This window comes from Melanotaenia boesemani, chromosome 23 (genome assembly GCF_017639745.1).
Source record: "Melanotaenia boesemani isolate fMelBoe1 chromosome 23, fMelBoe1.pri, whole genome shotgun sequence".
Lineage (NCBI taxonomy): Eukaryota > Metazoa > Chordata > Actinopteri > Atheriniformes > Melanotaeniidae > Melanotaenia > Melanotaenia boesemani.
Window position 1 is genome coordinate 788,989 of NC_055704.1, and position 27,820 is coordinate 816,808.

The following is a 27,820-nucleotide window of genomic DNA, read 5'->3' on the forward strand; positions in this document are numbered from 1 at the left end:
CAGACGGCAAACCGCATCCACAGGGAGAGAAAACTGAACCCAGAACTCAGCTCATTTCCATTTAAAGTCTCTGAGCTGAGAGAAGAAGAAAGAAGTATGAAAGGCAGAGACGAGGTGAGGAAGATGAAGGGATGAAAGAGGAAGGGGAGGAACGTGGTTCTTTTGGACAACACAATATGGAAAGCACGCTGCGCAGAGATAAAGGTGGAGGAGATAGGAGCCTGGAGAGAAGGGCACGGGTGGAGCGGTGGCAGCTCTAATGAAGGCTGTAAGGAAGATTAATGAGAGCTTATTGGTGCAGGCAGCAGCGAGCAGACAAACAAAGAGCGAACATCCGCCATCAAGGTGACGCGCTCGCCGACTCAGCTGAGTCATCCGGCTGCAGATCATCACAACCTCCAGCTTATTAAAGCCGCATGAACGGCGATGGAAATGAAGCCATAAACTGGTGATTAATTCCACTTAATGACATTTTAATCGGGTTGGAAATTAATTCTATTAAAAATCTATTATTGATTTCACTCACTGGTAATCTCAGTATGTGTTTTAAGGTAAAATAATTGTTTCTGAACTTCCTTCTCCAGCCAACAGCTCTTCTGAACTCCACTTATGTGATTTTATGGAAACTTTCTATCGATTTCTGCAGCTTTAAGCCTCTGGTTTCTGTCCAGTTCACATCCCAGTGAACTGGGAATCTGACAGGACGTCTCGAACCACAACTTATCCCAACATCTGACTACAGAAAACCAGACGTGCTCCGGAGCATGCAGCCTTAACCAGACTCCTTCCCTAAAAGAGTCACGTATCGGCTTTCTAACAGATAAGAATAAAAAAGGGTCAATAAAACTTCTCATTGTTCCAACAGCAGCAGCCCTGCAGGAAAAACCCATCAATGCATTAATCCTCACACACTCTAAATTCCCTCAGCATCACGTCAGATTAAAGCACATCACAGCGTCTGGCTGCTACTGATGCTGGAACTGGACTCGCTGGAGGATTAAAACCAGTTCTTCGCACTTAGAGCTTCCAGTTCAGACTCAGGAAACCACAGAAGAACCAGAAGCAGCCTCCCCAAGTTCCTTAACCCATAAAACAACATCTCTCCTCGTCTACCATCCCCGGCATCTCAGAGCGGTGGTGTGGAACGGAGGATGGATAGTTTACCCTTTAGGTCAGCGTTTCTCAAAATATTAAAACATAATAAAACTTTAGAGGTTTAAACAACTTTTGGTGAAGTCCAAAGCTTTCTGTTATTTAAGATAAATGCCAACATTGCAGATCCAAACGTTATAATTTTCCTCAGGCGAGTCAGGAGAAACGAGGAGTGAACCCAAAGGTAGTTACAGACAGCAACACTTTCCTTATGTAAATAATCTTTGTGCCCTTCATTATTCATTTCCAGCTAACAGAGTCAAAGCAGCAGACCTCAGCAGTGTTTTCTTCTTCTGGAATACAACGTTTGACCACAAAATAGAAAAAATGAGACAGACTATGATTTATTTAAAGGTTTTTGGGGTTTTAGCTGTGCTTCGTTGGGGTTTAAAGCTCAGTAGCGGCTTTTAGCCAAGTTTCTTCTGTCATTTTGGCATGATACATGCAAGGATTGCTGCTTCTTAGCGTGCTCATGGGCTGTCTGCACTGCATGCATCAGGATTCAGCCAGCTCGTCCAGGGCATATGAAGGGCTGTGTTTAGCTCACCCGGTAGAGCAGGTGTGCTATACACAGAGGTAGCTACTGTACCTCAGCTCAGCTCTGGCTCAAATCCTAGCATTTATCTGCATGTCTGCCCGGGTCTATAAAGGCCACCAGATCCACAGATGCTTGGATGTGTCAGCGTTAGGCGTACTATGGCTGAAACAAGCTTCAGTGCATGTAATAAAACTGTGAGAGTAGCGTCAAACAGGGAGCTCTGACCAACGTATTGTCATTCCTGTGCAGCTGCATCGGATCATTAGATTTTCATCTAATCTGATTTTCATATAGCTAAATGTTGCACGTGTAGTTTCACTGCAAGATTTTTATGAACACAATGAACATTAGACGTTCTGTTACCTGAACAGCACAAAGACCACTTTCTGTCTCATCTGAGGTCAGAAATAATGTGTAACCTCGGTTTGTGTGATGGGGGTAATCTCACATGTCTCAGCTTAGAGACCAGGATTATACATACAGCCCTGGTAGTTATTTTGGATAAGCTGTTTCAGGAGTAGAAAATAAGAAGAGGTTAATAAAAATATTAAAGTGAATCATTGAACAGAAAGACTGAACAGACAGCTCTGATTAATGATTACTCTGCTTCTAATGTAGTCCACACAGAGACAGAAATACGCCGCCTGATGAGTGGAACAGGTCTGCCGCAGTCATCAGCTAAAAGCATCCGTGTACAGAACGTGTTCCCGGTCCAAGGACAGGTAGGAGGGTCGGGGCGCCGCGGAGACAGCGTCAGGGACGGCTTAATGCCACACTGTTGTCATGGTGACCCGATTCAGTCAGGAATGCAGGAGCAGGACAGGTTGAATTTGACCTTCTATATAAACATTTTCACTTTGCTGCAACGTTCACAGCAGACGTTATGGCTCCACATCTGGACTAAATCCCTGCTTCATGAGAAGAAGCTGAAGAGATGGATTTTCTGCAGATAATCTGGAGAATAAACACCAAGAGAAGCTGCAACAAGACAGCAGAAGCCGCTCAAAACAACCACATAAAACCACAAAAGAAACCTGAGATACTTTCATTGGTAGAGTGGAAATGTTTAAAACTAAATAAAACTAAAGCAGCTGCAGATTATATTTCTAGTTTGTATCCCTCTGAATCGTGTTTTTTCCACAGAGGACTCAGAAAGCAGAGTCATACAAACCCTACCGACACAAGAAAGACCACTTTCTGTAAATGACATGCTTGACAAAACTAGGAACAGCCTGACGTCCAGACACACTGAACATCTGGACCGCATGGACCACACCGCTAACATCAAGAAACTAGCAAATCCACATGAATCAGACACAAAGAGGACGGGAGCTGCTCCCACTTCCCCCAAACATGCCACCACGCAAAGCAGAGGCCGAGCAGAAGGAGCGTGACTCTGATGCAGGGGAGCGATTTATTACAGCAACAAGAAACTTTCAAACTTTTTGTGAAAATAATCCTGGACTGAACAAATGCGAGTGGATTTCCACAGAAGTACGTGGACGACATAAAGGCTGATGTTTCCAGACACATCGAGTGTAATAACTCCTGCAGGCAGGTGTTTTAAGTGGTCGACAGTCGGTTGGCTGGAATACCTGGAAGGAAAACCGAGGAGTAATGATCTGGTGTTTGACGGGATCGGGAGAAATTTTGGAGGAAATGGAGGAAAAGATCAGAAAGATTTGCTTCCAGAAGTTAGAAAAGTCACAGGAGTTGGAAATGGGCCCACCGAGTAGAGAAGCTGGTGATGGAAGACAAAGGCCTGTTGTAGCAAAACTCCTGCGGCAGAAAGATAAACCAGCGATTCTCCAGAGAACCAAGTCAACGAGGACGTTCCTGATGCGGTGAGAAGACTTGATGTCCGAGCTGAAACCTCGAGAGCACCAGGGACATTACATTTCTACGGTACAGCAAACGTCTTCCCTCACCGGCCCCACAGCAGCAGGCCAAACATAGACAACGCAATACTTTCATCATGTTGGAATACACACGCTGCAATCAGCTGGACGATCATTTGTCAGGATGAAAAAAGATTCACGTTTCAAAGGATGTGAATGCACGAAGCAGAAACGGACACTGATCCTGAAAACCTTTTTATTACAATACAAAACATGAATGTCAATGATGACTAAGTAAAAATATTCCTGAACAAACACCTTCAATAGTACAAGTCTTACTACCAACTTTTAAAAATCCAGAACGGTTAAAATGTTCTGCTGCAGTTCCTGAAACGTGGTTAAACAAGGATCCAGTTACACGGTGCAGACGAGGGGGGATGACCTGTTTACCACCAACAGGTCTGAGGAGAGGCGGTGGGCTGCTTTGTATACCAGGTCCAGTTATCAGGTCAAATCCTAGAAAACATGTCTTGAAATTGAAAATATAATGGAATGTGTTACTGTGAAAATAACTGCTAATTATAAGTTGTGTTTACCGGGCTCCAGGTACAAAGAGTGAAATGTCTGAGACATTCAGTTAAATCAGTAAAAAGTTATTTTTTATTTCTGGAGACTTTAATCAGAACCATGTGAGTGATCATCTTCCTGTTTTTATTTCTGCAGATGTTGGTTTAAACACCTGAAACAGATTCAATGTATTTTACCAGAAATGTAACAGAAACTTCCATAAACCAACTTAAAATGATTTGGAAACTCAGAAGATGTCTGCTGTCAGAGGGCTAAATGAGCGGCCACAGTGATCATGGATCCACGGAGATGGAGGAGAAAGTAGTCCCAGAATCCGGTCTGAAGATGGCGCCGGAGTGCTGGGCGCTCGTCTGTTTGTTTTTCTGCTCTTTCTGACTCTTATCATTAAAAATGAGTCTGTGCTGGTATATGATCACCAAACATTGTCGAATCTCTGACATTGTCGCCATAATCTACTCCCGTTGATCATGGTGGACACAAACCTTTCCACTGCTCCTGGCTCCAGCTCACCTGCACCGGGTTCCTACGCTCCCCTCACCGCCACCGCCACCATGACGAAGCGGTTGGATCGTAAAACTTCATCCTGAATGTGTTCCGGCAATCACATGGATTACCTTCAGCGCTCTCTGTGCCCTGTTGTTTTCTGGACCTAGTTGACGTCTGCCTGGTCCCCTTGTTCGGCTTGGACGATGACGAGGCTCACCCCCCACCCAGCTGCCTTCTTAATTTGCCACAGATGTCAAGCGGGAGAGGAGGGACAGCAATCGTCTAGAAAAAGGAAGCCGCGTATTCTCCAACCACGGTGGCGACATCAGTTTTAGGTTGGACATATGACAGATCAACAATCAACAAATAACCAGGTTTTCTTAAAATCACAAATCTCAAAGGACATAAACACTATTTTCAATTCTTTCTAAAGAGAAATTCTAAAATTTCCATTAAAATGTGAAGCAATCCAAAGATGTGGCGCCGTGTGTACGCGCTATTGTGTCCGTTCATGTCAGAATTCCGCTTTTCTTTGAAGACGCTGGGTCATATGGACAGTTTATTAAAATGTGTGTTACGTCCTTTAAAAGGATTTCTGTTTTAAGCCTGGTACACACGTAACGATATCTAGGCTGTTTTTGTCCTGATTTTGTCTCTTCCCGACCTCGGACGGCAGACGCCCGATCATCGTGAGATTTCCCTGTCCAATCATCATTTGGTCTGAGGTTACGAGCTGATTTGTTCCAATAATCCGAAACAGGTTGTAGCCGACAATCGGGAACATTGAACATGTTTAATATTTCAGAGCCGATTTCTGAGGAACGGCGACGACTCGTTCATTGTGACTGCGTGGATGGTGACGTGGTACGGAATGTAGCCAATCAGAGAGCGAGCTGGCTGTGGAACAAGGAAGTAAACAAAGTCCGTGTTCACGGCGTCTCCAGTCTGTTATTTTTTTTCAGTTCTGGCTTTTTCTGTTAACAATAGTCCCAAGACCACCATCATTCCCTCGTCATGTATGTCCTCTCAATGCTGTGTGTTGTGTGTGTCTTCGTTTTTTTGCCGGTTGTTGCTATGGTTCTTCTTCTATGTTGTTTGCTGGTTGTTGCTATGGTCCTTCTTCTATGTTTCAGTGTTTGTCCGTCTCAGAGGACTAGATTGTAGATGAGTTATGGGACAGCATCGTTGTGTGTGTGTTGTTCTGTGATTACATTTTCGGAGCACACCACACACATTACGATCAAAACCTATTTTTTATCTTCATGTGTGATAAAGACCAGATAAAGATTAAAAAATCGTTATGTGTGTACCAGGTCTTAGAGAAAACCGGTCATTTGTTGCAGGTCCCTAACACAGGCGCTGGCTTTCAGTGTGAATATCTGCTGAATGTCCAACCTAAAACTGATTTCACCCGCACCTGATTGGTTCAAGTCTAATCTGGTGGATCGTCCTTCTGGTCGATCCGCCTCGGTCATGGAGTCCCACAGGGCTCAGCTCTAGAGCCACTGCTTTTTCCACTGCATTGCCTCTGGGTTCCATCCTGAGAAAGCATGGAGTTGCCTTCCACTGCTATGCTGACGACTGCCGTCTTTCAGATTGTTTGGAGGACATTAAAGCTTGGTTGGCCCTGAACTTTTTTAATGTTAATGAAAAGAAACAGAGGTGTTTGGACCAAATGGCTCCTGTGAATTCACTTCTGTTGATTTGGGACCCCTGACAGGATATTTTAGGAAAACCATTACCAACCTGGGTTTTAAGTTGGACAGTGTTTTTAAATTAGACAGCCAAATTAGAGCTGTAGTAGAGTTGTGTTTCTATCCTTTAAGGAGGTTGGCAAAGGTTAAATCTTTTCTCTCCAGGCAGCATTTTAAAACCATGATACCTGCTTCTATTTCATCTCGGTTAGATTTCTGTAATGAACCTAATGTAGGAGTGAGCCAGTCCTCATCGTTACGTCTGCAGCTGGTGCAGAACGCCGCTGCAGGACTTAACAGACAGCAGTAGGAGGGAACACGTTACCCTGTCCTGGCTTCACTCCACTGACTGCATCTGCGTTTTAGAGTTGACTTTAAACTTCTTGTGTCTGTTTTGTCTAACTGGCCTTGCCCCACCTTTCCTCTCTGAGCTGCTTCATCCCTACTCATCTTCTCAGTCCCTGAGGTCAGCTGACCAGCTGCTCCTGCAGGTACCAGGTCCAGGAGGAAGCTCAGAGGGAACAGGACTTTTTCTGCAGCTGCTCCACAATAATCTTTACACATCAGAGAGGCCCCTTCACTGTCCATTTTTACAACTCGTCTTAAAACCCTTTTTTATTCTTTGGCTTTCAACCCCAGCGAGGCTTAGTTCTTTTATTTTGATTTGTTATTTATTTGAATTGATCATTATTGTGTTGGGTTTGGCTGTTCTTATGTTTCATGTTTTTAATTGTATTTATGTTGGTTTTACTTGTTCCAGCTGTGGTTCTTATAAAGTGCTTAATAAATAAAGATTGTACAGTATAGAGGCTGTAAAGAGGAAAGGACACAGGTCAAAACAAAAAACAACAGAGGAGACAGTACAGAGAAAACTAAGTGTTGGCATGGTTACTTACCCTACATACATAAAAAACAAAAACATAAAGACCCAGTAAAACCACACATCACTCTGAGACACTTGCTGGTACACCCAAAAGACTGAACACCTACAGAATGAAAGAGTCATGTGATTTATAAAACACCCTGCCTATCTTTCACTGGGAAAGCAACAAATACCTCCGCTGGATCGGGGAGGACATGGAGATACAAAAACCGGCTCTGAGGACCATCAACCTTCCCACACCTGGGATGCCAGGCAGCAGGGGGCATAGTTGTCCTCCAAGACACGTCACAGCAGCATCATGTGACCCTTCTGAGGACAGCTACAGGAAGTAGCCAAAACACGTCAATGTAAACATAGACCTCATCTTCTGGACTGTCTTACCAAAAGTCCCTGATCTGTGACACACCAACCACCCTCCATGTAACCAGGTCCGCCTTCTAGTACCGGACTGGACCCCGTTTTTAATCCTGGTGTGATAGATGAAGCAGGTGGTGGAAACCTTCCTCAGAGGTTTTCTCCATATTAACATGACAGCATCACACAGTTGCTGCAGGTTTGTCGGCTGCATCCATGATGAGAATCTCCCGTTCCACCACATCCCAAAGCTGCTCTACTGGACTGAGATCTGGTGGCTGTGGAGGCCGTTGGAGTCCAGTGGACTCATTGAGATGAGGTGAGATGATCTGAGGCAACGTTCCTGAAGTATCCAGCAGCTCTTTAGCGGAGCATGCAGCATCCCCAGCAACACAAATCTTTTTAGCTACTATCAATCAAAATGATTTCAGGTGTTGAACCTGCTCCCTGATAACGAGATTCTTCCCAGCGTTCCTCTCACCGTTCGTTCCTGTTGATCCTCCTGTCATCATGGGTAAACGGGGAATAAAAGATCAAAACACGACCTGTTAAATGGGTTTTATTTGTATTTAACTGTGATCACACCAACAGATCTGAGTCTGACATGCTGTCGCCTCACTGAGACTTCAGAGGAGAAGCAGAAAGGAGCTGCTGGCTTTAAATAAATTTCCTTTTTCTTCCAGTCTTACAGAGCTAATGTTCACCACGTTATTCTGATTTCCAGTCTGGATCTGCAGGTATCAGAGTTTTCCCTATTTCTCCGCCTCCCTGACCCCATCAGATCAGAGTCCACACTAAAGGTCATTACAGGGTAAAGGTCATGGATTGTTCTCAGAGAGGAAGGTGTACGGAAATGAGCCGATAATGCTTCGTGTTCTTCAGAGTTGCCAGGCAAAGATGAGAGGTGGAGGGGAAAGGCCTGCAGGGTGGAGGAGGAATAATACAGAAACAAAACAGCTGTTAACTGACAATGACGAAGAGACATATGAACTCAGGAGGTCAGACAAGCACAAACTCTGCACCATCACATGCATGCTGGGTCCATTTACCTAGAGAGCCGTGGATACGCACCTGAGCCAGAGACCAGCAGGATGCCAGGTTTTGTAAACCTGCTCTGTACTCAGCTTCCGTCCTAACAGACCAAAACAACTTCAGCCACTGAGGCAGAAAAGTTAAAAAGAGCCAAAACAACAGAATAACTATGATTTCCAACCCCGATTCCCAAAAAGCTGGAACTCTGATGGCAGCAACATGACTCCGAAAGTAGCTCCAGGTCCACGTTTCCCTCTGCAGCATCCTCTTCTTTTAACACGTGGAGCTGTGTGGAAGAGATGCGCGTCACGCCTCCACAAACCTACGCGATGCATATGCCGGTGACGGCATAACCAACTTTACGCAGATGCCGTGCGAGTACAAATCCAGCTTAAGAGACTTTTCATGTAACATGAGGTAAGAGTGTGGGCTGATGGAGGCAGAGGGCTAACTAAAAACCGAGAAGGTGGGAGGAACCTCCCAGCAGGTTGGGGCTGCCTGCGGACGGGGAAACTAAAGGAGTTGTCCTGTAGAACAGCACATCGCTGCAGCAACATCAACTGTTAACAGTTTTCATCACAAAGCTGTAAATCCATCTGCTCTGCAGCTGCAGCCAGAGTCAGCTTCTCCTCCCGGGAGACGCTCTGCAATGATGCTCAGCCAGAAACAGAATCCTGGTGATGATGCAGCTGCCTTCGTCTCTTTGGTTCCCGTCAACCAGCCAACTATAAACCAGGTGAACTGGCCTCTCGCCTGCAGCTCCCATTATTCAGACTCTGTTATAAAAATGTCATATGCTATACATACCGAAGGAGAAAAGAAGATTTGGACTCATCTTCAACTCGACAGATGGATCAACAATGGATGGATTAACAGAAAATGAATCAGGGCCGACCGGTTGAGATGTGGCTGGGACCAACATGCAGGGCGTCAGGGTTTCTGGAAGGTTCCTGCTCATCAGAACTTCTGCTAGTCAGATTACTTCAGGGAAAATACTCAAACACATTCTTTATTCATCTTTACTGCCCTTCACCCAGCAGGACCAGCCTGTCCAACATTCAACCCTCCAGCAACCGAACTGGCCCTTTCAGCCTCTTATTCTTTTTCAGTAGCTGTTAATGCTAAAAACACAAGATTTTCCATCAGTGAAGGGTTTGGATCAAAGTTAAAAACTACAAATAAACTTCTAATCACACCTTTTATTCAATAAAAAGATGCTAATGTTGTCCTTCTGTTTAGGGCTGAAGCTTCAAAAGTGAGAAAAAAAAAAAAAAAAAAAAAAAAAAAAAAAAAAAAAAAAATATATATATATATATATATATATATATATATATATATATATATATATATATATATATATATATATATATATATATATATATATATATATATATATATATATATACATGTCACTACTATCACTTATTTCCCCCTCTCAACAATTCTTCTTACATCTTCCACACCAACATAAAGCACCTGGAAAACACAGAAACAACCCGTGTTCTGTGCATTTTGCAGACTGGAGACAACTCTTCCGCTTCGGAGGCTTAGATGTAGAGCAACCATCACACCCACGTTTACACCGACAGAAGAAGATGGGTTACCTTTGAACTTGTGGAAGACGGCCCAGAGTTCAGCGATGTCGGTGGCAAAAGTGATGTCAGTGTCCAGAACGATGACTCTCTGCAGGTCTGCAGGCAGCGTCTTGGTGAGCACCAGCTTCATCAGGCCGTAGATCCCAGAGTAATGTTTGTTAGGGATCCACGAGACCTCAGACTGAGAGAGAACAGCATCGGTATCATTTGCTAGGAGAGTGTGCAGAACTTGTAAGCTGTCAGGAGAAATAAAGCAGAGCTGTCAGATCAATAACCACGGCTGAGAAAGGAGAGTCTTCCTCACCTTCAGCTCGTCGGCATCATAGAAGTCCACTCTGACAGCGGGGACCATCCAGGTGTGAAACAGAGAGGACAGGATCTGCTGGGCGATGGAGTCGGTGATAAAGTGGAAATGAAGAGGGTTCCGCCTGCAAACACAGAAGGGATTCAAAGGATGCTGGTTCGAAAGCAGCAGCTCCATCCACGACTGGTCTGTACAGATTCATCATTTTATCATACACCAACATTATTATACAACTGGTACTGGTACTGGGATAACTATGGGGTAGCCTAGTGGTACAGAGGTGAGCTTGGGTTTGAGAACCCAGGTTCAAATCCTCAGAATGCCAACGGAGGTGAAACTTTGTGGGCCCTTGAGCAAGGCACTTAAACCCCCAAACTGCTTCCTGGGCTCTCTAGTCCATCTAGATGGAAGTAAAATGTATTATTATAACAACCCCAGTTCACAAAACGTCCAGTCTCCATGTAAAATTTAAATAAAAACAAAATCTCATCATCCATCTTTTATCTCCAGTAGAAGATCAACATCACATCAGAGGATGAAACTGAGACATTTCACCGTGTGATGGAAAATATGATCTGATAAGGCAACACGTCTGGAAAAAGTTCAGCACGGTGTAAAAAGTAGTTCCAGGGTGACATTCGGCACGGTATAAAAAGTAGTTCCAGGGTGGTGTTCGGCACAGTGTAAAAAGTAGTTCCAGGGTGGTGTTCAGGAAGTTGTAAAAAGTAGTTCCAGGGGTGGTGTTCAGCACGGTGTAAAAAGTAGTTCCAGGGTGATGTTCAGCATGGTGTAAAAAGTAGTTCCAGGGTGGTGTTCAGCACGGTGTAAAAAGTAGTTCCAGGGTGGTGTTCAGGAAGTTGTAAAAAGTAGTTCCAGGGGTGGTGTTCAGCATGGTGTAAAAAGTAGTTCCAGGGTGGTGTTCAGCATGGTGTAAAAAGTAGTTCCAGGGTGATGTTCAGCATGGTGTAAAAAGTAGTTCCAGGGTGATGTTCAGTACGGTGTAAAAAGTAGTTCCAGGGTGGTGGTCAGCACGGTATAAAAAGTAGTTCCAGGGTGGTGTTCAGCACGTTGTAAAAAGTAGTTCCAGGGTGATGTTCAGCATGGTGTAAAAAGTAGTTCCAGGGTGGTGTTCAGCACGGTGTAAAAAGTAGTTCCAGGATGATGTTCAGCACGGTGTAAAAAGTAGTTCCAGGGTGATGTTCAGCACGGTGTAAAAAGTAGTTCCAGGTGATGTTCAGCACGGTGTAAAAAGTAGTTCCAGGGTGATGTTCAGCACGTTGTAAAAAGTAGTTCCAGGGTGATGTTCAGCACGGTGTAAAAAGTAGTTCCAGGGTGATGTTCAGTACGGTGTAAAAAGTAGTTCCAGGGTGATGTTCAGCAAGGTGTAAAAAGTATTTCCAGGGTGATGTTCGGCACGGTGTAAAAAGTACTTCCAGGGTGATGTTCAGCATGGTGTAAAAAGTAGTTCCAGGGTGGTGTTCAGCATGGTGTAAAAAGTAGTTCCAGGGTGGTGTTCAGGAAGTTGTAAAAAGTAGTTCCAGGGGTGGTGTTCAGCACGGTGTAAAAAGTAGTTCCAGGGTGATGTTCAGCATGGTGTAAAAAGTAGTTCCAGGGTGATGTTCAGCATGGTGTAAAAAGTAGTTCCAGGGTGGTGTTCAGCACGGTGTAAAAAGTAGTTCCAGGGTGGTGTTCAGCACGGTGTAAAAAGTAGTTCCAGGGTGGTGTTCAGCATGGTGTAAAAAGTAGTTCCAGGGTGGTGTTCAGGAAGTTGTAAAAAGTAGTTCCAGGGGTGGTGTTCAGCACGGTGTAAAAAGTAGTTCCAGGGTGATGTTCAGCATGGTGTAAAAAGTAGTTCCAGGGTGATGTTCAGCATGGTGTAAAAAGTAGTTCCAGGGTGGTGTTCAGGAAGTTGTAAAAAGTAGTTCCAGGGGTGGTGTTCAGCACGGTGTAAAAAGTAGTTCCAGGGTGATGTTCAGCATGGTGTAAAAAGTAGTTCCAGGGTGGTGTTCAGCACGGTGTAAAAAGTAGTTCCAGGGTGGTGTTCAGCACGGTGTAAAAAGTAGTTCCAGGGTGGTGTTCAGCACGGTGTAAAAAGTAGTTCCAGGATGATGTTCAGCATGGTGTAAAAAGTAGTTCCAGGGTGATGTTCAGCACGTTGTAAAAAGTAGTTCCAGGGTGATGTTCAGCACGGTGTAAAAAGTAGTTCCAGGGTGATGTTCAGTACGGTGTAAAAAGTAGTTCCAGGGTGATGTTCAGCACGGTGTAAAAAGTAGTTCCAGGGTGATGTTCAGCACGGTGTAAAAAGTAGTTCCAGGGTGATGTTCAGCATGGTGTAAAAAGTAGTTCCAGGGTGATGTTCAGCATGGTGTAAAAAGTAGTTCCAGGGTGGTGTTCAGCATGGTGTAAAAAGTAGTTCCAGGGTGATGTTCGGCATGGTGTAAAAAGTAGTTCCAGGGTGATGTTCGGCATGGTGTAAAAAGTAGTTCCAGGGTGATGTTCGGCATGGTGTAAAAAGTAGTTCCAGGGTGATGTTCGGCATGGTGTAAAAAGTAGTTCCAGGGTGATGTTCGGCATGGTGTAAAAAGTAGTTCCAGGGTGGTGTTCGGCATGGTGTAAAAAGTAGTTCCAGGGTGATGTTCGGCATGGTGTAAAAAGTAGTTCCAGGGTGATGTTCGGCATGGTGTAAAAAGTAGTTCCAGGGTGGTGTTCAGCACAGTGTAAAAAGTAGTTCCAGGGTGATGTTCAGCATGGTGTAAAAAGTAGTTCCAGGGTGGTGTTCAGCACGGTGTAAAAAGTAGTTCCAGGGTGGTGTTCAGCATGGTGTAAAAAGTAGTTCCAGGGTGGTGTTCAGCATGGTGTAGCATCTCTTCTTCTAACATGTCTGGAGACGTCTGGGAAGTGAGGAGACCAGTTGCTGGAGTTTTAGGAGAGGAATGTTGTCCCATTCTGGTCTGATGCAGGATTCTAGCTGCTCTACAGTCCTGGACCTTGGTTGCTGGATTTCTGCTTCCATGGTGCTCCAGGTGTTGTGTACTGGTGAAAGGTCTGGACTGCAGGCAGGCCAGCTCAGCAGCCGGACTCTTCTCCTGTGAAGCCATGCTGCTGTGATGGAAGCAGGATGTGGTTCAGCATCGTCTTGCTGAAATCTGCAAGGTCTTCCCTGAAAGAGACGTTGTCTGGATGGGAGCAGATGTTGCTCTAAAACCTCCATGTACTTTTCAGCATTGATGGAGCTTCACAGATGTGGAAGCTGCCCACGCCATAGGCACTAATGCAGCCCCATCCCATCAGAGATGCAGCTTTTCACCTGTCCACTGATAACAAGCTGGATGCTCCCTCTCCTCTTTAGTCTGCAGGACACGCCGTCCATGCTTTCCACAAACTAGTTCACATCTTCATCCAGGTTTCCACTTTGCCTCAGAACATTTTAAATGAGCTTTGGTCCAGAGAAGACGGTGCAGCATCCAGCCTTGTCCCATGCATACAGAGATTCCTCCTGGTTCTCTGAATCTTCTGATGATATTCTACACTGTAGATGGAGGATCTTCAAAGTCTGAGGAACATTTCTCTAAAGTTGTTCCACAGTTTTAGATCCAGTTTGTCTCAGATTGGTGAAGCTCTGTCCATCTTTCCATCTGAGAGACTCTGCCTCTCTGAAATGCTCCTTTTATACCAGTCATGTTACTGACCTGTTGCCAGGTAACCTGATTAGTTGTAAAATGCTCCTCCAGGTGTTTCTGGTTTGTACCAGGTACTTTTCCAGCCTTTTGTTGCTCCTGTTCCAACTTTTTCCATCAGATTCACCATCAGCTCATATTTTCCATCGCATGGTGAAACGTCTCCGTTTCATCTTCTGAGATGTTGTTTATCTTCTACTGGGGATAAAATATTCTGGTGGAAATCCTGCTGCATCAGCTTCAAAACGTAATATCTTAAGTTTTATGGAACTGGGGATGTAAATACTTGGTTGAATTAACAAATATTCTTTGAACACATTCACAGTTTTGACATTTTAAGGTGTGTGAAATATTTGACTGAAGTGAACGTCAGCGTCTTTTCCTGAGAAGCTGCCTTCAAAGTAAACCTCAGAAACTTCAAATGTTTCCAACACTGAATATTCTGACAGGCGCTTTTAGACCGAAAACCAGCTCTACCACATCCTCACAGAGGATGTGAGGGAAGCTCTGGAGTGAGCAGGTAAGCCAGCATGCTCGTCTGGAAACAGGAATACGATGTGTGTGTAGAAGACTTCACAAAACACATGACAGACCGAAGGAGATGGCAGAATGAAGCTTTCTCAGCAGGACCGGGGGTGGGGGTGTAAAACTGGCATATTCAGACCAGGATGTGAGCTCCGGGGGGCGCACTATGATAAATGACTGGGAATGAATGCGTCAGCTGGCTCAGTAAGCACTGGAGGCTGGGAGCTGTGGGAATGTACTGGAACTACCATGACACCATGTTTGGGATCACCACTGGGTCCTGGTGATCTTCAGAGTGGAGACAGACTAAAATCAACCCATCTGGACCAGAACATTCAGCAGAGGGCCGGTTCTGATGACCTCTCTGGGCATTTTTATTTACAAGCAAGAAGACGGTATTGTTCTATTGTTAATGAACCTTTAACTCAGAGAAACTTCTGGAAACTCCAGCAGTTTTTATATTGTTGACTGTATCAAAGCCCATCATGTGTTGTTCCATCAATATTTTTTTATTCTCAAATCCATCCAGAGTCAGCAGGCTCATCTCTAGAAACCTCCACTTCCCGCCATCATATCAGAGAAGTGACGGAAGTACGGGGCTTGTTATGCCGCGCATGAGTTAAAAACATTAACGCAGTTAATTATATAAAATAGTTGCCACCATTAAAGCGTTATTTTTAAAACCCTAATATACACATACATATATATATATATATATATATATATACACACACACACACAGGAGAGAGGAGAGAACAGCAGCTGTTCAGACTGCAACGTTTCCACCTCATACGTGTTATTCATGTTGTTTAACGGTTATTTAAGGTGTTATTAAAGGAACTGCTCAGCACATAGCCCAATTTCTGAGGAACAGTTCACACAGCTGGATCATTACCTACAGGAGCTGGTACAGGCTGACGGGAGAAAATGCAGCAACTGTTTTCTTTCAGTATAACCAGCAGCTCCTAAACTGGGAGGATTAAGAACTTTTTTAAAAAATGTTTCTTTAAAAAAAACAAACAAAAAAACAGGACTCGTAACATTATTATTATTATTGTCATTTTTATGATGTAAAATGAGAGAACAGATGTTTCCGGTACAAAGGGACACCCCAGACTGCTGGAGATGTCAGTCTGAAGAAAGCAGTTTGATTCGTCTTTCGAGGGCTTGTGACAGAGTCCAGTAGTTCTGGTGCAGGGTTCATACTGTCCTGTGTAAAATACAGAGGTCCGTGTTCCACTAAGCCCGGGGTTACTGTATTTTACAGGCCATGTCAAGTCATGTGAAAATAAAGTCTATGTTTGCGCACATTTACAAACCATAGTAAAAATCCATTTATGGTGGTGGCAGAAGACGGACTGACGGACAGTTTCGGCCGTCTTCTGCGTTGGTTACATGCGTAATTTGGTCTGTTTTTATACGGAGCCTAGCTATCTGTCACTTGACGCAGAAGATGGAGCAATACCTCCGGAAACCACGGGGGCAGTGCTGAGCAGAATAACTGACATGCAACCAGCTAAAGAAACAAGAGAAGAAGAGGATCAGGAAGGGAAAAAGAGCAGAATGAATGATGAAGAATGAAGACGAGCACAACTGTAGAAATTTTGCGAGCTTTTGAATACTCTATGCAAGTGTTTAGTGCATGTTGGGTGGTTGGAAACAACTTCATAGCGATGCATTACCGCTGCTAAACGGCGTCTAAAACTGATGTCGGCTCGCTGGAGTGAACTTTTTTTTTACCCTGTCCTGTCTAGCATCCTAACGTACAGAACGTGGTCTGTGTGCCATATTTTGCTTGACAGATTTACTCTACCAAGGCAGACATGTTATGTACATGGCTGCTTTTGATATTTTTATTACTTTTATTGTAATCTTATTTTCTTTAGTCTTTATATGTCAGTGCCAAACCTGCAGAGAAACGTACGGGAAATCGTGGGAGTGAACTCTGAACTCAGCACTGCCCCCTAGTGGAGGAAGTGACTTAACAATCATGGCAGTGGTTGGTTGTTTTTCAAAATTATTATTAATATTTGCAGGGGAGTGTCACATTTCCTGAGTACAACTTCACTCTCTTAAGGCCCATTTCTGTTCCCGATATCTGGAACCCTCTGCCGCTTCAGACCGGCTTCTACATGGACCAGCAGATGAAAGCATGGAAAATCCTGGAAGTCTAGAAGTTCCTGGTGCAGATGGTGGAAGCAGGTTTAAGACCCTTCATGACAAATTCTGCACTGTTTGTGGCCCTGGAAGTACGAATGTTGCTTTTTCACTCTATGATGACGTAGATTCTTGGTAGGAGTCCAGTCTATGTGGTTTGGATCAGAAAGACTGCTAGGACATCCTGGTGGATGAAGATAAAACATTAGCTCAGCTAACAGAGCATGGTGCTAACCAACTGAAGGAAAGTAATTTCCAAACCTTTAACCAGGTGATCTCTGCAAACATTCGCTGATCCAACATGATTGAACTCACAAGACACTTCAGGAACCTCCATCAGTTTCCATCAGGACCACACACACGACAAACATTCACCTCACACTCTGGTCTACATTCAGCTGGTTGACCACCACTTCCTGTTACACCGAACTGATGAGCAGGATGGGAGAGTTAGGGCCTATCCATATTTCACAATTATTTAGATCATTTTAGATGGATAACCGGGTTACTGTTGAGGTTGACCTTAGCGTGGTTTCTCTTTTCTACTTCTTCTGAGTCACCCCCAGCTGGATGCTCAGAAGCAACACTTTGCCGGCTACAAACTCCACTCAGATCTCCAGAAAATACCCCACATCCTAATTATAAGATTAGACTAATCCATAAGTACAACTCAAAAACCCATTTAAATGATAAGAATCACAGCCCCTGCAGATGAATGGAGTAAGTCCTGTTTCCGCCAAAGTGGTCCAGTCTTCTTTCACGTCTCCAGAGGGAAAAACTTGGAAAGGTGCCAGAATATTCATCCTCCTTTTTTGGGACCCTTTTGTCGGGGTTCTTATCACATCTCATCATCCTCTCAAGTCTTTCAGGAGAAAAAATATTGTTATTGAAACAAACACACAACAGAAACTATTTCCATGTTTCCACTTTTTCCTCATTTCCAGTTATTCCTGCTACTATTTACCTGCTATCCTCACTAAACCAACTCCAGCTCAGCTGCTTTGTGGCGCCACCGTGCATCAGAAACGTCTTCTTGGCTTTATTCCAGCCATAGAGGAGCATTATTTTTCTTCTTTTCACACACACATAGAACTTTCTGCTCACTGGTTGATCTTTGGCTGCTCCTGATGTGTCTATAAAAAGTATTCACCCCCTTAGATGTTTTGCCCTTTAATTGCGCTTGCAAATCAATCATGCTCAACATATTTTGGCATTTGTGACCAAATAACGTAAAAAAAACCTCTTAAATGTCAAATTGAAAACTCATTTCTACAAAGTAATGACAATTCAATAAAATTACGTAACATATAATTAGTGACTGCATAAATATCTACCCCCTTTAAAGTGATTGACCTAATTTAACAGAGACTGAGTCAACTGGTGCCAGTAGTCTTACAATTACTGGAATGAAGATCACCTGAATTAAGTGACTTTGTCTCAAATGATTGTAGTATAAAGACACCAGTGTTTGGAAGGTCCATCCACTATTTAATCAGTAGTCCTGGTTACTACTGAAAAAACACTCCAAGCAACTCAGAGAAAAAGTGACTGAAAATTATAAGTTAGGAGATGGATGAAAAAAAGATCCAAGGTGCTGAGCTGACCCTGGAGCTCAGTTAAAAAGCAAATTATAGGGAAAACCTGGAGGACAATCTGACTCCATCTGCTAGAAAACTATGGCTTGGGAGAGGATTGTTTTAAGGCAACATGGTGGATGTTCTGGAGTGGCCAAGTCAAAGCCCAGACCCCAATTTGATGGAGAATTTGTGACTGGACTTGAAAACGGCAACGTGGCAGAGCTTGAACAGTTTGGCAAGGAAGAATGGAGTAAAAAGTGTCCAGATGTGCAAGCTTTTTAGAGACCTATCCACACAGACTGTGCTGTGATTAGCAGCCAAATACTGACCTGAAGGGGTCAAATATTTATGCAATCACTAATTTGATGTGACATATTTTTATTATCTGTCATTACTTTGTAGAAATGATTTCTCAATTTGACAGAGGATTTTTTTTTACTTATTTTTTGGTCAAAAAAGCCAAATTATGTTGCACATGATGGATTTACAAAAGCAATAAAAGGGTAAAACATCAAAGAGGGTGATAAATAATGCTGTTTTCATGGATCATGGTGGATTTACCAGATAGAGTCTCTGAATAAAACTACATTTAGTGGCTGGATTATAAACCTCCTGGACAGGATAGAAATGCCTGGAAAACTTCCATAGATCATCTAAAGGTTGGCTATCCATCACAGTTTACCCCACAGAGCTACACACCACCACTCCTGGTGGTGGAGGAGATGGACCTCGAGGAGACCTGCTGGAGGTTTAAGGTTTAATAAAGCCACATGTGAAGCAGAAAAAGACAAACTGCTGGATGTCCACCATTCCCTTTCTTTGTTTCTGTGCCACGTTATTCTTTGTTACGATTCAAGGTAGACATTGTGTCACTATGACGTCACGCTATGATGTAGCTAACGCATCTATCGCTATCTAGCTTATTCCTCACCTACCATCTAAGGTTATGGTTGCTATGGAAACAACAGAGATCAGGGTTTACCAAACCAAACCGTCCTGAGTCTGACCCCTTGGTTGAAACATAGCAATGTTGGTTTGGTAATGAAGGCTAACATCATCAGTACAAACCACTGCATATTATCTGGAATACTGCTTTCGCGCCAGCAGGCCGTCATCAGCTGGTGTCCAGGAACTCACCAGACGGAATCTCAACAATAAACCAGAACACAACAATCACTTCCAGATCGTCCGTAGACATGGTGGAGAAGGCCTGCTTCATTCTGAAGGAACGAGTGGTAAGTAGTGTAAATGAATGAATGTGTACCTGTGGAAGAGGACAGATTTAACCAGCGTCACCACGTCTCGGCTCGCGTTGTAACCTGCACAAACGATGGCCACATGGATGGTCTGTGGAGAAAATGGAAAAAAGAAGACAAACAGTGATTTATTCTGGACAGATTAGGTTAGAAAATTGCAGAAATTCCTGTTTTCATCAGCAGATGATCCGTTCATGAACCCACATCAGTACTACAGTTCAAACTTTAATCAACCACAGTAACATCACGTCATCTGTTTAAGGTTCATTTAGTATTTCTGAGCCCATGAAGCATGAACAACAACACACATGTGGAGACTGAGAAAGAAAACAAAATATTTTAAAGTCTTACTGGGCCATTTACTGCTCTACCTCTCCAAGATGTGCGAGAGCAGAGAGTTACGGTAGGAACTCTCTAGAACCTCCTCAGAGGTATTGTATATCTAAAAACACATACAAGCTTAGTAAGGAAACCTGGCCATGGCATTAGGTGCTACATCTATCTAGAAGCAAAATTACATCTAGAATAGTTATTAAAGAATCATAGAAGTCCAGATTAATGCATGTTGGAGGTCTTAGAGGAGTGGATGAGTCTTCTTTTGGAAGGGGACGCCCTACTGTGATGGTATCAACTAGCTTGTTCCAGCATCACGAAACCACCAGATAGAGCATTCTGGACTAGGGCCAATTCATAGATGTTAAATCAGAATCGCAGTTTAAAACGTGATGAGCAAATCACAAAGGAGCCCGATTAATTTTCACATAACATGGGGCCTGATCCAGGTTTCACATCTGATCCAGGTTTTACGCCTGATCCAGATTTCACATCTGCAGCATCCACAGTTTTACAGTGTCCACTCCTTCAGTCGTACTTCCTGTCCTCTTTCTTGTCCATCAGTTATTGAAATTTGGACGATCTAATGTTTTTCTTTTTTTGGTAAAAAATAAAAACAAACAAACAAAAAAAAAAAAGCACCGTGCCAAGATTTTAAAAAATTGTGGGTTTTCTCTCTCTCATCCTCCATGTATTTACATCAGATCTGGGTTGCATTTCATTCCCCACACTTTAACTTATCCACTATCTCACTGCTGGTGAGAGGGAAGCAGCAGCAGCAGTGTAGAGAGGACAGTGAAGCCGAGGATGTGGTAAAGACAAAGGGAGGACGAGGTATCCATGAAGTGAGCATGGGGTGCGGACGAGGCAACGAGGAGATAAGGATGAGGTGAAGAAGAGGCGAGGATGAGGTGAGGATGAGGTGAAGAAGAGATGAAGAGGTGAGGATAAGGTGAAGAAGAGGTGAGGATGAGGTGCAGAGGAGGCAAAGATGACATGAGATGAAGATGAGGTGAGGATGAGGTAAAGATGAGGTGAAGATGAGGTGAGATGAAGATAAGGTGAGGATGAGGCAAAGATGAGATGCAGATGAGGTGAGGATGAGGTAAAGGTGAGGTGAGGAAGAGGTGAAGATGAGATGAAGATGAGGCGAAGATGAGGTAAAGATGAGATGAGAATGAGATGAAGATGAGGTGAGGATGTGGTGAAGATGAGGTAAAGATGAGGATGAGATGAAGATGAGGTGAAGGTGAGGATGAGATGAAGATGAGGTGAAGATGAGGATGAGGCAAAGATGAGGTAAAGATGAGGATGAGATGAAGATGAGGTGTAGATGAGGCGAAGATGAGGATCAGATGAAGATGAGGTAAAGATGAGGTGAGATGAAGATGAGGTGAAGATGAGTTAAAGATGAGATGAGGACGAGACGAGAAAGGGTTGAGGTGTGAAATATTTAAATGAAGTGAATAATGAGGGTTTTACTGAGTGGAGTCTCCCTGATGGACATAAAGGTCTCAGCATCTTCACTTTCCTGGAAGAGTTTAAAGAACCAGGCTTCCTGTCTGACTGAAGCTGGATGAAGACATGTCCCACATGGTTGGATCAGCTGGATGTGTAATGCAGAAATCAGAGAGAAATGAGGAGCTGTAGTGGAAACCAGACAGTTTAGTTTTTACTACAAGGGAAAAGTAGAAACCTGTTCCAGAGGAAACTTCAGTGTTTCTGCTGCAGGTTGCATCTTGTAGTTGAAAGTGAAGCCGTTCATGTCTCAGCGTTAGAATATAAAGCATTTCATACTTTTATACATGTGATCATCCTCCATCTCATAGATTTCTGCCTGAACACTGAGCAGAAGCTGGAATTTAAAAGGTTGGTAGTAATCAGATTTTTTTCCATATGGCTCAGGCCTAGTCTGGACTAGAAGCAGATGATGTTCCTGAGAGGAACATGGCTCTCCTGAAGGAGGAGAACCTGAATGAGTTTAAACAGCAGACCCAAGCATCTCTCTGAAGGCAGCTTTAGGGACTTGAGTTTAGCCTTGGCTACTGATCGGAGTTAATGAGTAATAGAGGGATGCAAGCCTTTTAGTTAATCAGACTAGACACTCTGCCAGGTTCTTTACAGGTTTTACAGCGTCCAGGGTTTTACAGCATCCACGGTTTTACAGCGTCCAAAGTTTTACAGCGTCCACGGTTTTACAGCGTCCAGGGTTTTACAGCGTCCACGGTTTTACAGCGTCCAGGGTTTTACAGCATCCACGGTTTTACAGCGTCCAAAGTTTTACAGCGTCCACGGTTTTACAGCGTCCAGGGTTTTACAGCGTCCACGGTTTTACAGCGTCCAGGGTTTTACAGCATCCACGGTTTTACAGCGTCCAAAGTTTTACAGCGTCCAGGGTTTTACAGCGTCCACGGTTTTACAGCGTCCACGGTTTTACAGCGTCCAGGGTTTTACAGCGTCCAAAGCTTTACATCGTCCACAGTTTACAGCTTCCAAAGCTTTACAGCGTCCACGGTTTACAGCTTCCAAAGCTTTACAGCGTCCACGGTTTTACAGCGTCCAGAGTTTTACAGCGTTCACCGATTTACAGCGTCCGCTCTTTCAGTCGTACTTTCTGTCCTCCGTCTTGTCCATCAGTTATTTAAACTAAGGTGAGCAGATGTTTTTAAAGTTAAAAAATGTCCAGATGTGCTTTAACCCTCTGGTGCATGAATTATTACAAAACAGTACCACATTTTTTAAATAAAATATTTTACTTCTACAGACATGCACATTGATGTTTTTCTGTTTTTTAACCTTTTTTTAACTTTTACTCAGTGTATTAATTTTTCTATTTGATTTATGAAAATATTTATAAAATAATATCTTGCCATATTAATATAATATATATTTTCTATAAAAACACTTGGATCATCTTCTTGTCCTGTTTATCACTGAGGCAAACTTGGTAATTACAATGTATGTATATATACTATATCAAATGTAGTTATTCTTCATACGTGGCAGAGTCACTAAAGTCCATTGAAGTTGCTAATGTACAATCACCCATGCATACATTTAAAAACAGCCTTTAAATATGTGTTAAAAATCTGATCTGCGCTGCGTTTCATTCCCCTCCCTTGCTTATATTATTTATTTAATTTATTTAAATTATCCGCTCTCTGGTGAGGGGGAGGAAGAGGAGGAGGAGGAGGAGGAGGAAGACAGGACAGAGTAACTGGGAGTTCGTGTAAAACTGCAGAGAAAGTGTGAGTGACTCTTCCTGCTCATATTCTCAACAAACTTTTCCTGGAGGGTTTTTCGTGTCTTAAGATCCAGCTGCTCCAACACTGACTTTCTCCTTGAGTGAAACTGGACTGCAGGCAGGTCTGTTCAGCACCTGGTTTCTGCAGCACATTGCTGCAAAGCCTGAACCCTTCACTCAGCACCCATCATGATGAAGGTGGTCACCACTCTGAATGGGATGATAACTGGGATGGACTGGTCAGACCACAGCACATTTCCAGCAACCAGTAACGGAATAATTTTGGCCATTTTGAAACATAATTAAGCCAATAATGTCATCATATCTATTTTTACATTATAGGCATTTAACAGACACTTTTCTCCAAAGCGACGTACGGTGGCAGCAGCGTTAAAGGTCTTTCATCAGTACCCAACCAGAAGGTGTTGATGTCCATCCCCTGGGGATTCCAAGTCTGGTCTGATGCTCTGCCAACTGAGCTGATAAATGCCGTCTTCCACGAACTCCACGAAGCTCTCCAACATATGCCCAACAATAAAGCCCCGGGTCCAGATGGTTACTCAGCAGAATTTTACAAGGAATTCTGGACAACGCTAGCTCCTACATTTTATAATATGTTGTTAGAAATACAGGAAAAACAAAAAATACCGCAAAATATGAACTTAGCTAATATAACACTATTGCTAAAACCAGGCAAAGACCCCACACTTCCATCCAGTTACCGTCCCATATCTTTAATAAATGTAGACCTGAAAATAATTAGTAAAGCTCTTGCCAGAAGGATAGAAAAAATAACCCCTCTTATAATACATCCGGACCAGACAGGTTTTATAAAAGGTCGACATTCATCTACTAACACACGTAGACTAATTAACCTCATTGATTACTCTACTTTACATAATCTAGAATCCACAATCATTTCTCTAGATGCAGAAAAAGCCTTCGACAGGGTAAACTGGAAGTTTCTATTTGCAACACTAGACAAATTTGGGTTTGGGCCTTCTTTCATAGAGTGGATTAAAATATTATATAATAACCCAAATGCATGTGTGAAAACCAACGATCAAACTTCTCCAAGCTTCCGCTTACAGAGAGGCACCAGACAGGGCTGCCCACTCTCCCCCTCACTTTTTGCCATTTTCATAGAGCCGTTAGCAGCTGCTATTAGACAAAATATAGAAATTAAAGGAATCCAGGGCAAAAATATAGAACATAAAATAAGTCTTTATGCAGATGATGTATTACTCTTCCTTCAGAACTCACAAACATCACTCTCTGAGACAATCACAGTTATTAATAAGTTCTCATCAATATCTGATTATTCTATTAACTGGTCTAAGACTACAACCATGTCCATCAACTGTGACCTACAAAACATCCCTAATATCAAAATACAGACAGGAAACATTAGATATTTAGGTATAAATATTTCCCCCAGATTATCAGATTTAACAAAATTAAACTATGTTCAGCTACTAAAAACAATAGAAGATGATCTATTACGGTGGAGGCGCTTACCCATCTCAATAATGGGGAGAGTTGCCACCATTAAGATGATGATCCTACCTAAAGTTAATTATTTATTTTCAATGATACCCACTAAACCCTCCACCAGTTGGTTTAAATCTCTGGACTCTTTCATATCCAAGTTTCTTTGGAAAAACAAGCCGTCACGTATCAGTCTTAAAACCTTACAGCAGACTAAAGATAGAGGAGGACTGGACCTACCAAACTTTAATAACTACTTTATAGCTAACAGGCTGCAGTACATCTCCAAGTGGCTCAAACCCAGTTATCTGGATGAGCCGTGGCTAGATGTGGAGCAGGCTTTGTGTGAGGACTTAGTCATCTCTGACCTGCCGTTCATCAGCTCAACCATTAAACCATATAAGTGCTTTAAAAGCCTTAACATCCGTTTTTCCTTAATGGCTTGGTGGGAATTCTGTAAGATAACCAGATCTTCCCTCTTTCCATGTAGACTTACACCCATCTGGAACAACCCTGACATCCTGCAGAACAAAAAGATGATAAACTTCACTCAATGGAAGACTAAAGGAATACAACAGTTAGGACAGATAATAGAAAATGGAAACTTTGTATCTTTCAACACAATTGTCTCACAGTATGGAATCAACAGCAATAAATTCTTAGAGTACCACCAACTAAAATCAATTATATGTAAGAAGTATACCCCTGTACAGTTAGACTTGCAGCTTCCTGTCAGAATAGCAGAATAGCAGAATTCCTGAATCATAATACTCCAAAATTATTATCAAAAATATATAGATTACTTGCAAAGCTAGAAGACAGGATATCTCTCCCAACTTCAAAATGGGAAGATGATTTATCTAATAACTTTGATCAGAAAAGATGGTCACAAATATGTTTAAACACGTTTAAAATGACTCAGAATTCAAATATACAACTAATACAATTCAAAATTCTCCATAGAACTCATTATACAGGACACAGGATGTTCAGGATGGGCCTTTCACCATCAGATATCTGCCCACACTGCTCTGAGAACACCTCTGATAGCTACATCCATGCGCTGTGGTCCTGCACACCTGTCCAAAGGTTCTGGATTAAGGTGTGTGAAGATCTCTCAAAATGGTTTAAAACTAGTTTTCCTGCAAACCCCACACTTTGCCTACTGGGCGACCTGGGTGACACCAACATAGGAATACACTCCATAAACTTGGTCCTCGCAGTCTTATGCATCGCAAAGAAAACTATTCTTGTGAACTGGAAAGATAAGAATAATTTGTCTATCCAGCAGTTTAGAAATCTCCTGTTAGATCACATCAGCATTGAGACAATGTCTGCCTCCTCCAGGAACCAGTCAGATGACTTTCATTCCCTCTGGTCCCCTGTGACTGGCTACATCACTTAATGTAGGTGGAGGATTGCGGCTTCGCTGGGATGGGGGCGGATGTGGGTGGGGGGTCCCTGGTGGCTTCAGGTCTCCGGTTGTCTCCTGGGTGGGGATCTAGGCTGCTCCGCTGCTGGGTCGGCTGGGGGTTCCGGTCTGGGCGGGCGGCATTGGGTGGGCCCCGGGGTGGGGCTGCCTCGTGGCGGTGGGGGGTGGCTGCCGGGGTGCCTGGGTCGGTGTCCGTCGGCCCCTGGCCGGGTGGCCGGTCGGGCCCGGGGTGGGCCGGGTGGGGGCCCCGGGCTCTGGGGCGTCGGGTCTCCCCCCGCTCCTGGGGGTGGGGGGTCTGCCGCTGCTGGGGGGGGCTGGGCCCGTCCGGATGTGCCGTGCCGGGGGTTGGTCCGTGCCCTGGTGCTTGGTCGCAGCCCCGGAACCTGGGTGGGGGTGTGTTTGTGTGTGTGTGTGTGTCTGTGGGTATGCTGGTGTGTGGGTGGGTGTAGAGGGACGTGTGTGCCGTATGTGTGTGTGGGTGTGTATGAAGGTCTGGGTGTGTGCGTGTATGTGTGTGTGTGAGTAGTGTGCGGGTGTGTGTGTGGAGGTCTATGTGGGATGTGGGTGTGTGTGAAGGTATGTATATATGAGTGTGTGCACGTGGAGGTCGAGGTGTGTGTGGAGGAGTGAAGGAGTGGGTGGAGGCGTGAGTATGTATGGAGGTGCTTGTGTGTATATGCAGGTATGTATGTGAGTGTGTGTGTAGTGGTGTATGTGTATGGAGGGGTATGAGAGTGTGTGTGTATGTGGGCACCGGTGTGTGTGTTTATAGGTATGTGCGTGACGTGTGTGTGTGGAGGTATGTGCACGTATTGAGGTGTTGGTATATAGAGGTGTGTGAGAGTGTGTGTGAGTGGCTGGGGAGAAAAAAAAAAAAAAAAAAAAAAAAAAAAAAAAAAAAAGAAGTGTGTGCGTTTGCAGGGGGTTAGGACGTGTCCTCTGGGGGGCGCCCTGGCTGGGTGTTGGGGGCGGGGGCCTGGGGTTCCCTTCCTTCGCCTCGCCCCCCTCCCACTCAGAAAGAGGAAAGTGGCCCCTTGGGCTGGTGGCTGGCCCCTGGGGGGGTTCGTGGCGTGCCTGGGTTGGGGTGTCTGCTCTGGGCCTGTGACGCCCTTCGGGGCCGGCGGGGGACGGGGGCGCCCTAAGCCACTGGCGGGTCGTCTTCCAGGGGGGAGGCTTACCCCCCTCTGGACCTACATCTCCTGACCCCTCCCCTCCCCACTCTTCACTACATACACAGGTAGGGCCGTGGGGGGTGTGCTTGTTGCGCTGGGCGGGGCAGGGGGGGTCATCATAGTGGCCCCGTTGCTTCGCCGAGCGGCAGCACGCCTCCCAGCTTTTAATTCCACTTAGTCACTGAGCACAAATAACATTTGCAACATACAAACACGTTTTGGGGGGTGGAACATGCGAGGTCAGGTGGGTGGGACTGCTCAGGTGGCCCCACCCCCTCCTCAATGCAGTTACTGCCCCCCAATTTTAACCCTCTTTTTTTAATTGCAAACAGCACATAATATATTCCCTCACTAGTGGGGGAGGGAGGGGCGATGGGGTCTTCAAGCGCCCCTGTCTCCATGGATGGCCCGGGGGCGGGGCGGGCCGGGTGGCCTGTCGCGTTGGCCCGGGGCGTGGGCGGGCTGTCCCGGGGGGTTTGGCTGCTGGCCCTGGGG

The 27,820-nt window shown here is 44.2% G+C and overlaps 1 protein-coding gene across 1 annotated transcript in view; it reads right to left on the bottom strand.

The window, feature by feature from the left end:
* The window catches only part of large1 (LARGE xylosyl- and glucuronyltransferase 1), a 104,705-nt gene that overhangs the window by 34,542 nt on the left and 42,343 nt on the right, over positions 1–27,820 (bottom strand). Inside the window, exons 4-6 of the mRNA XM_041976856.1 lie at positions 19,665–19,747; positions 10,465–10,588; positions 10,170–10,341 (exon numbers count right to left, since the gene is read on the bottom strand). Of these exons, the coding sequence (XP_041832790.1) occupies positions 10,170–10,341; positions 10,465–10,588; positions 19,665–19,747 (379 nt within the window). The remainder of the gene's footprint in view (positions 1–10,169; positions 10,342–10,464; positions 10,589–19,664; positions 19,748–27,820) is intronic.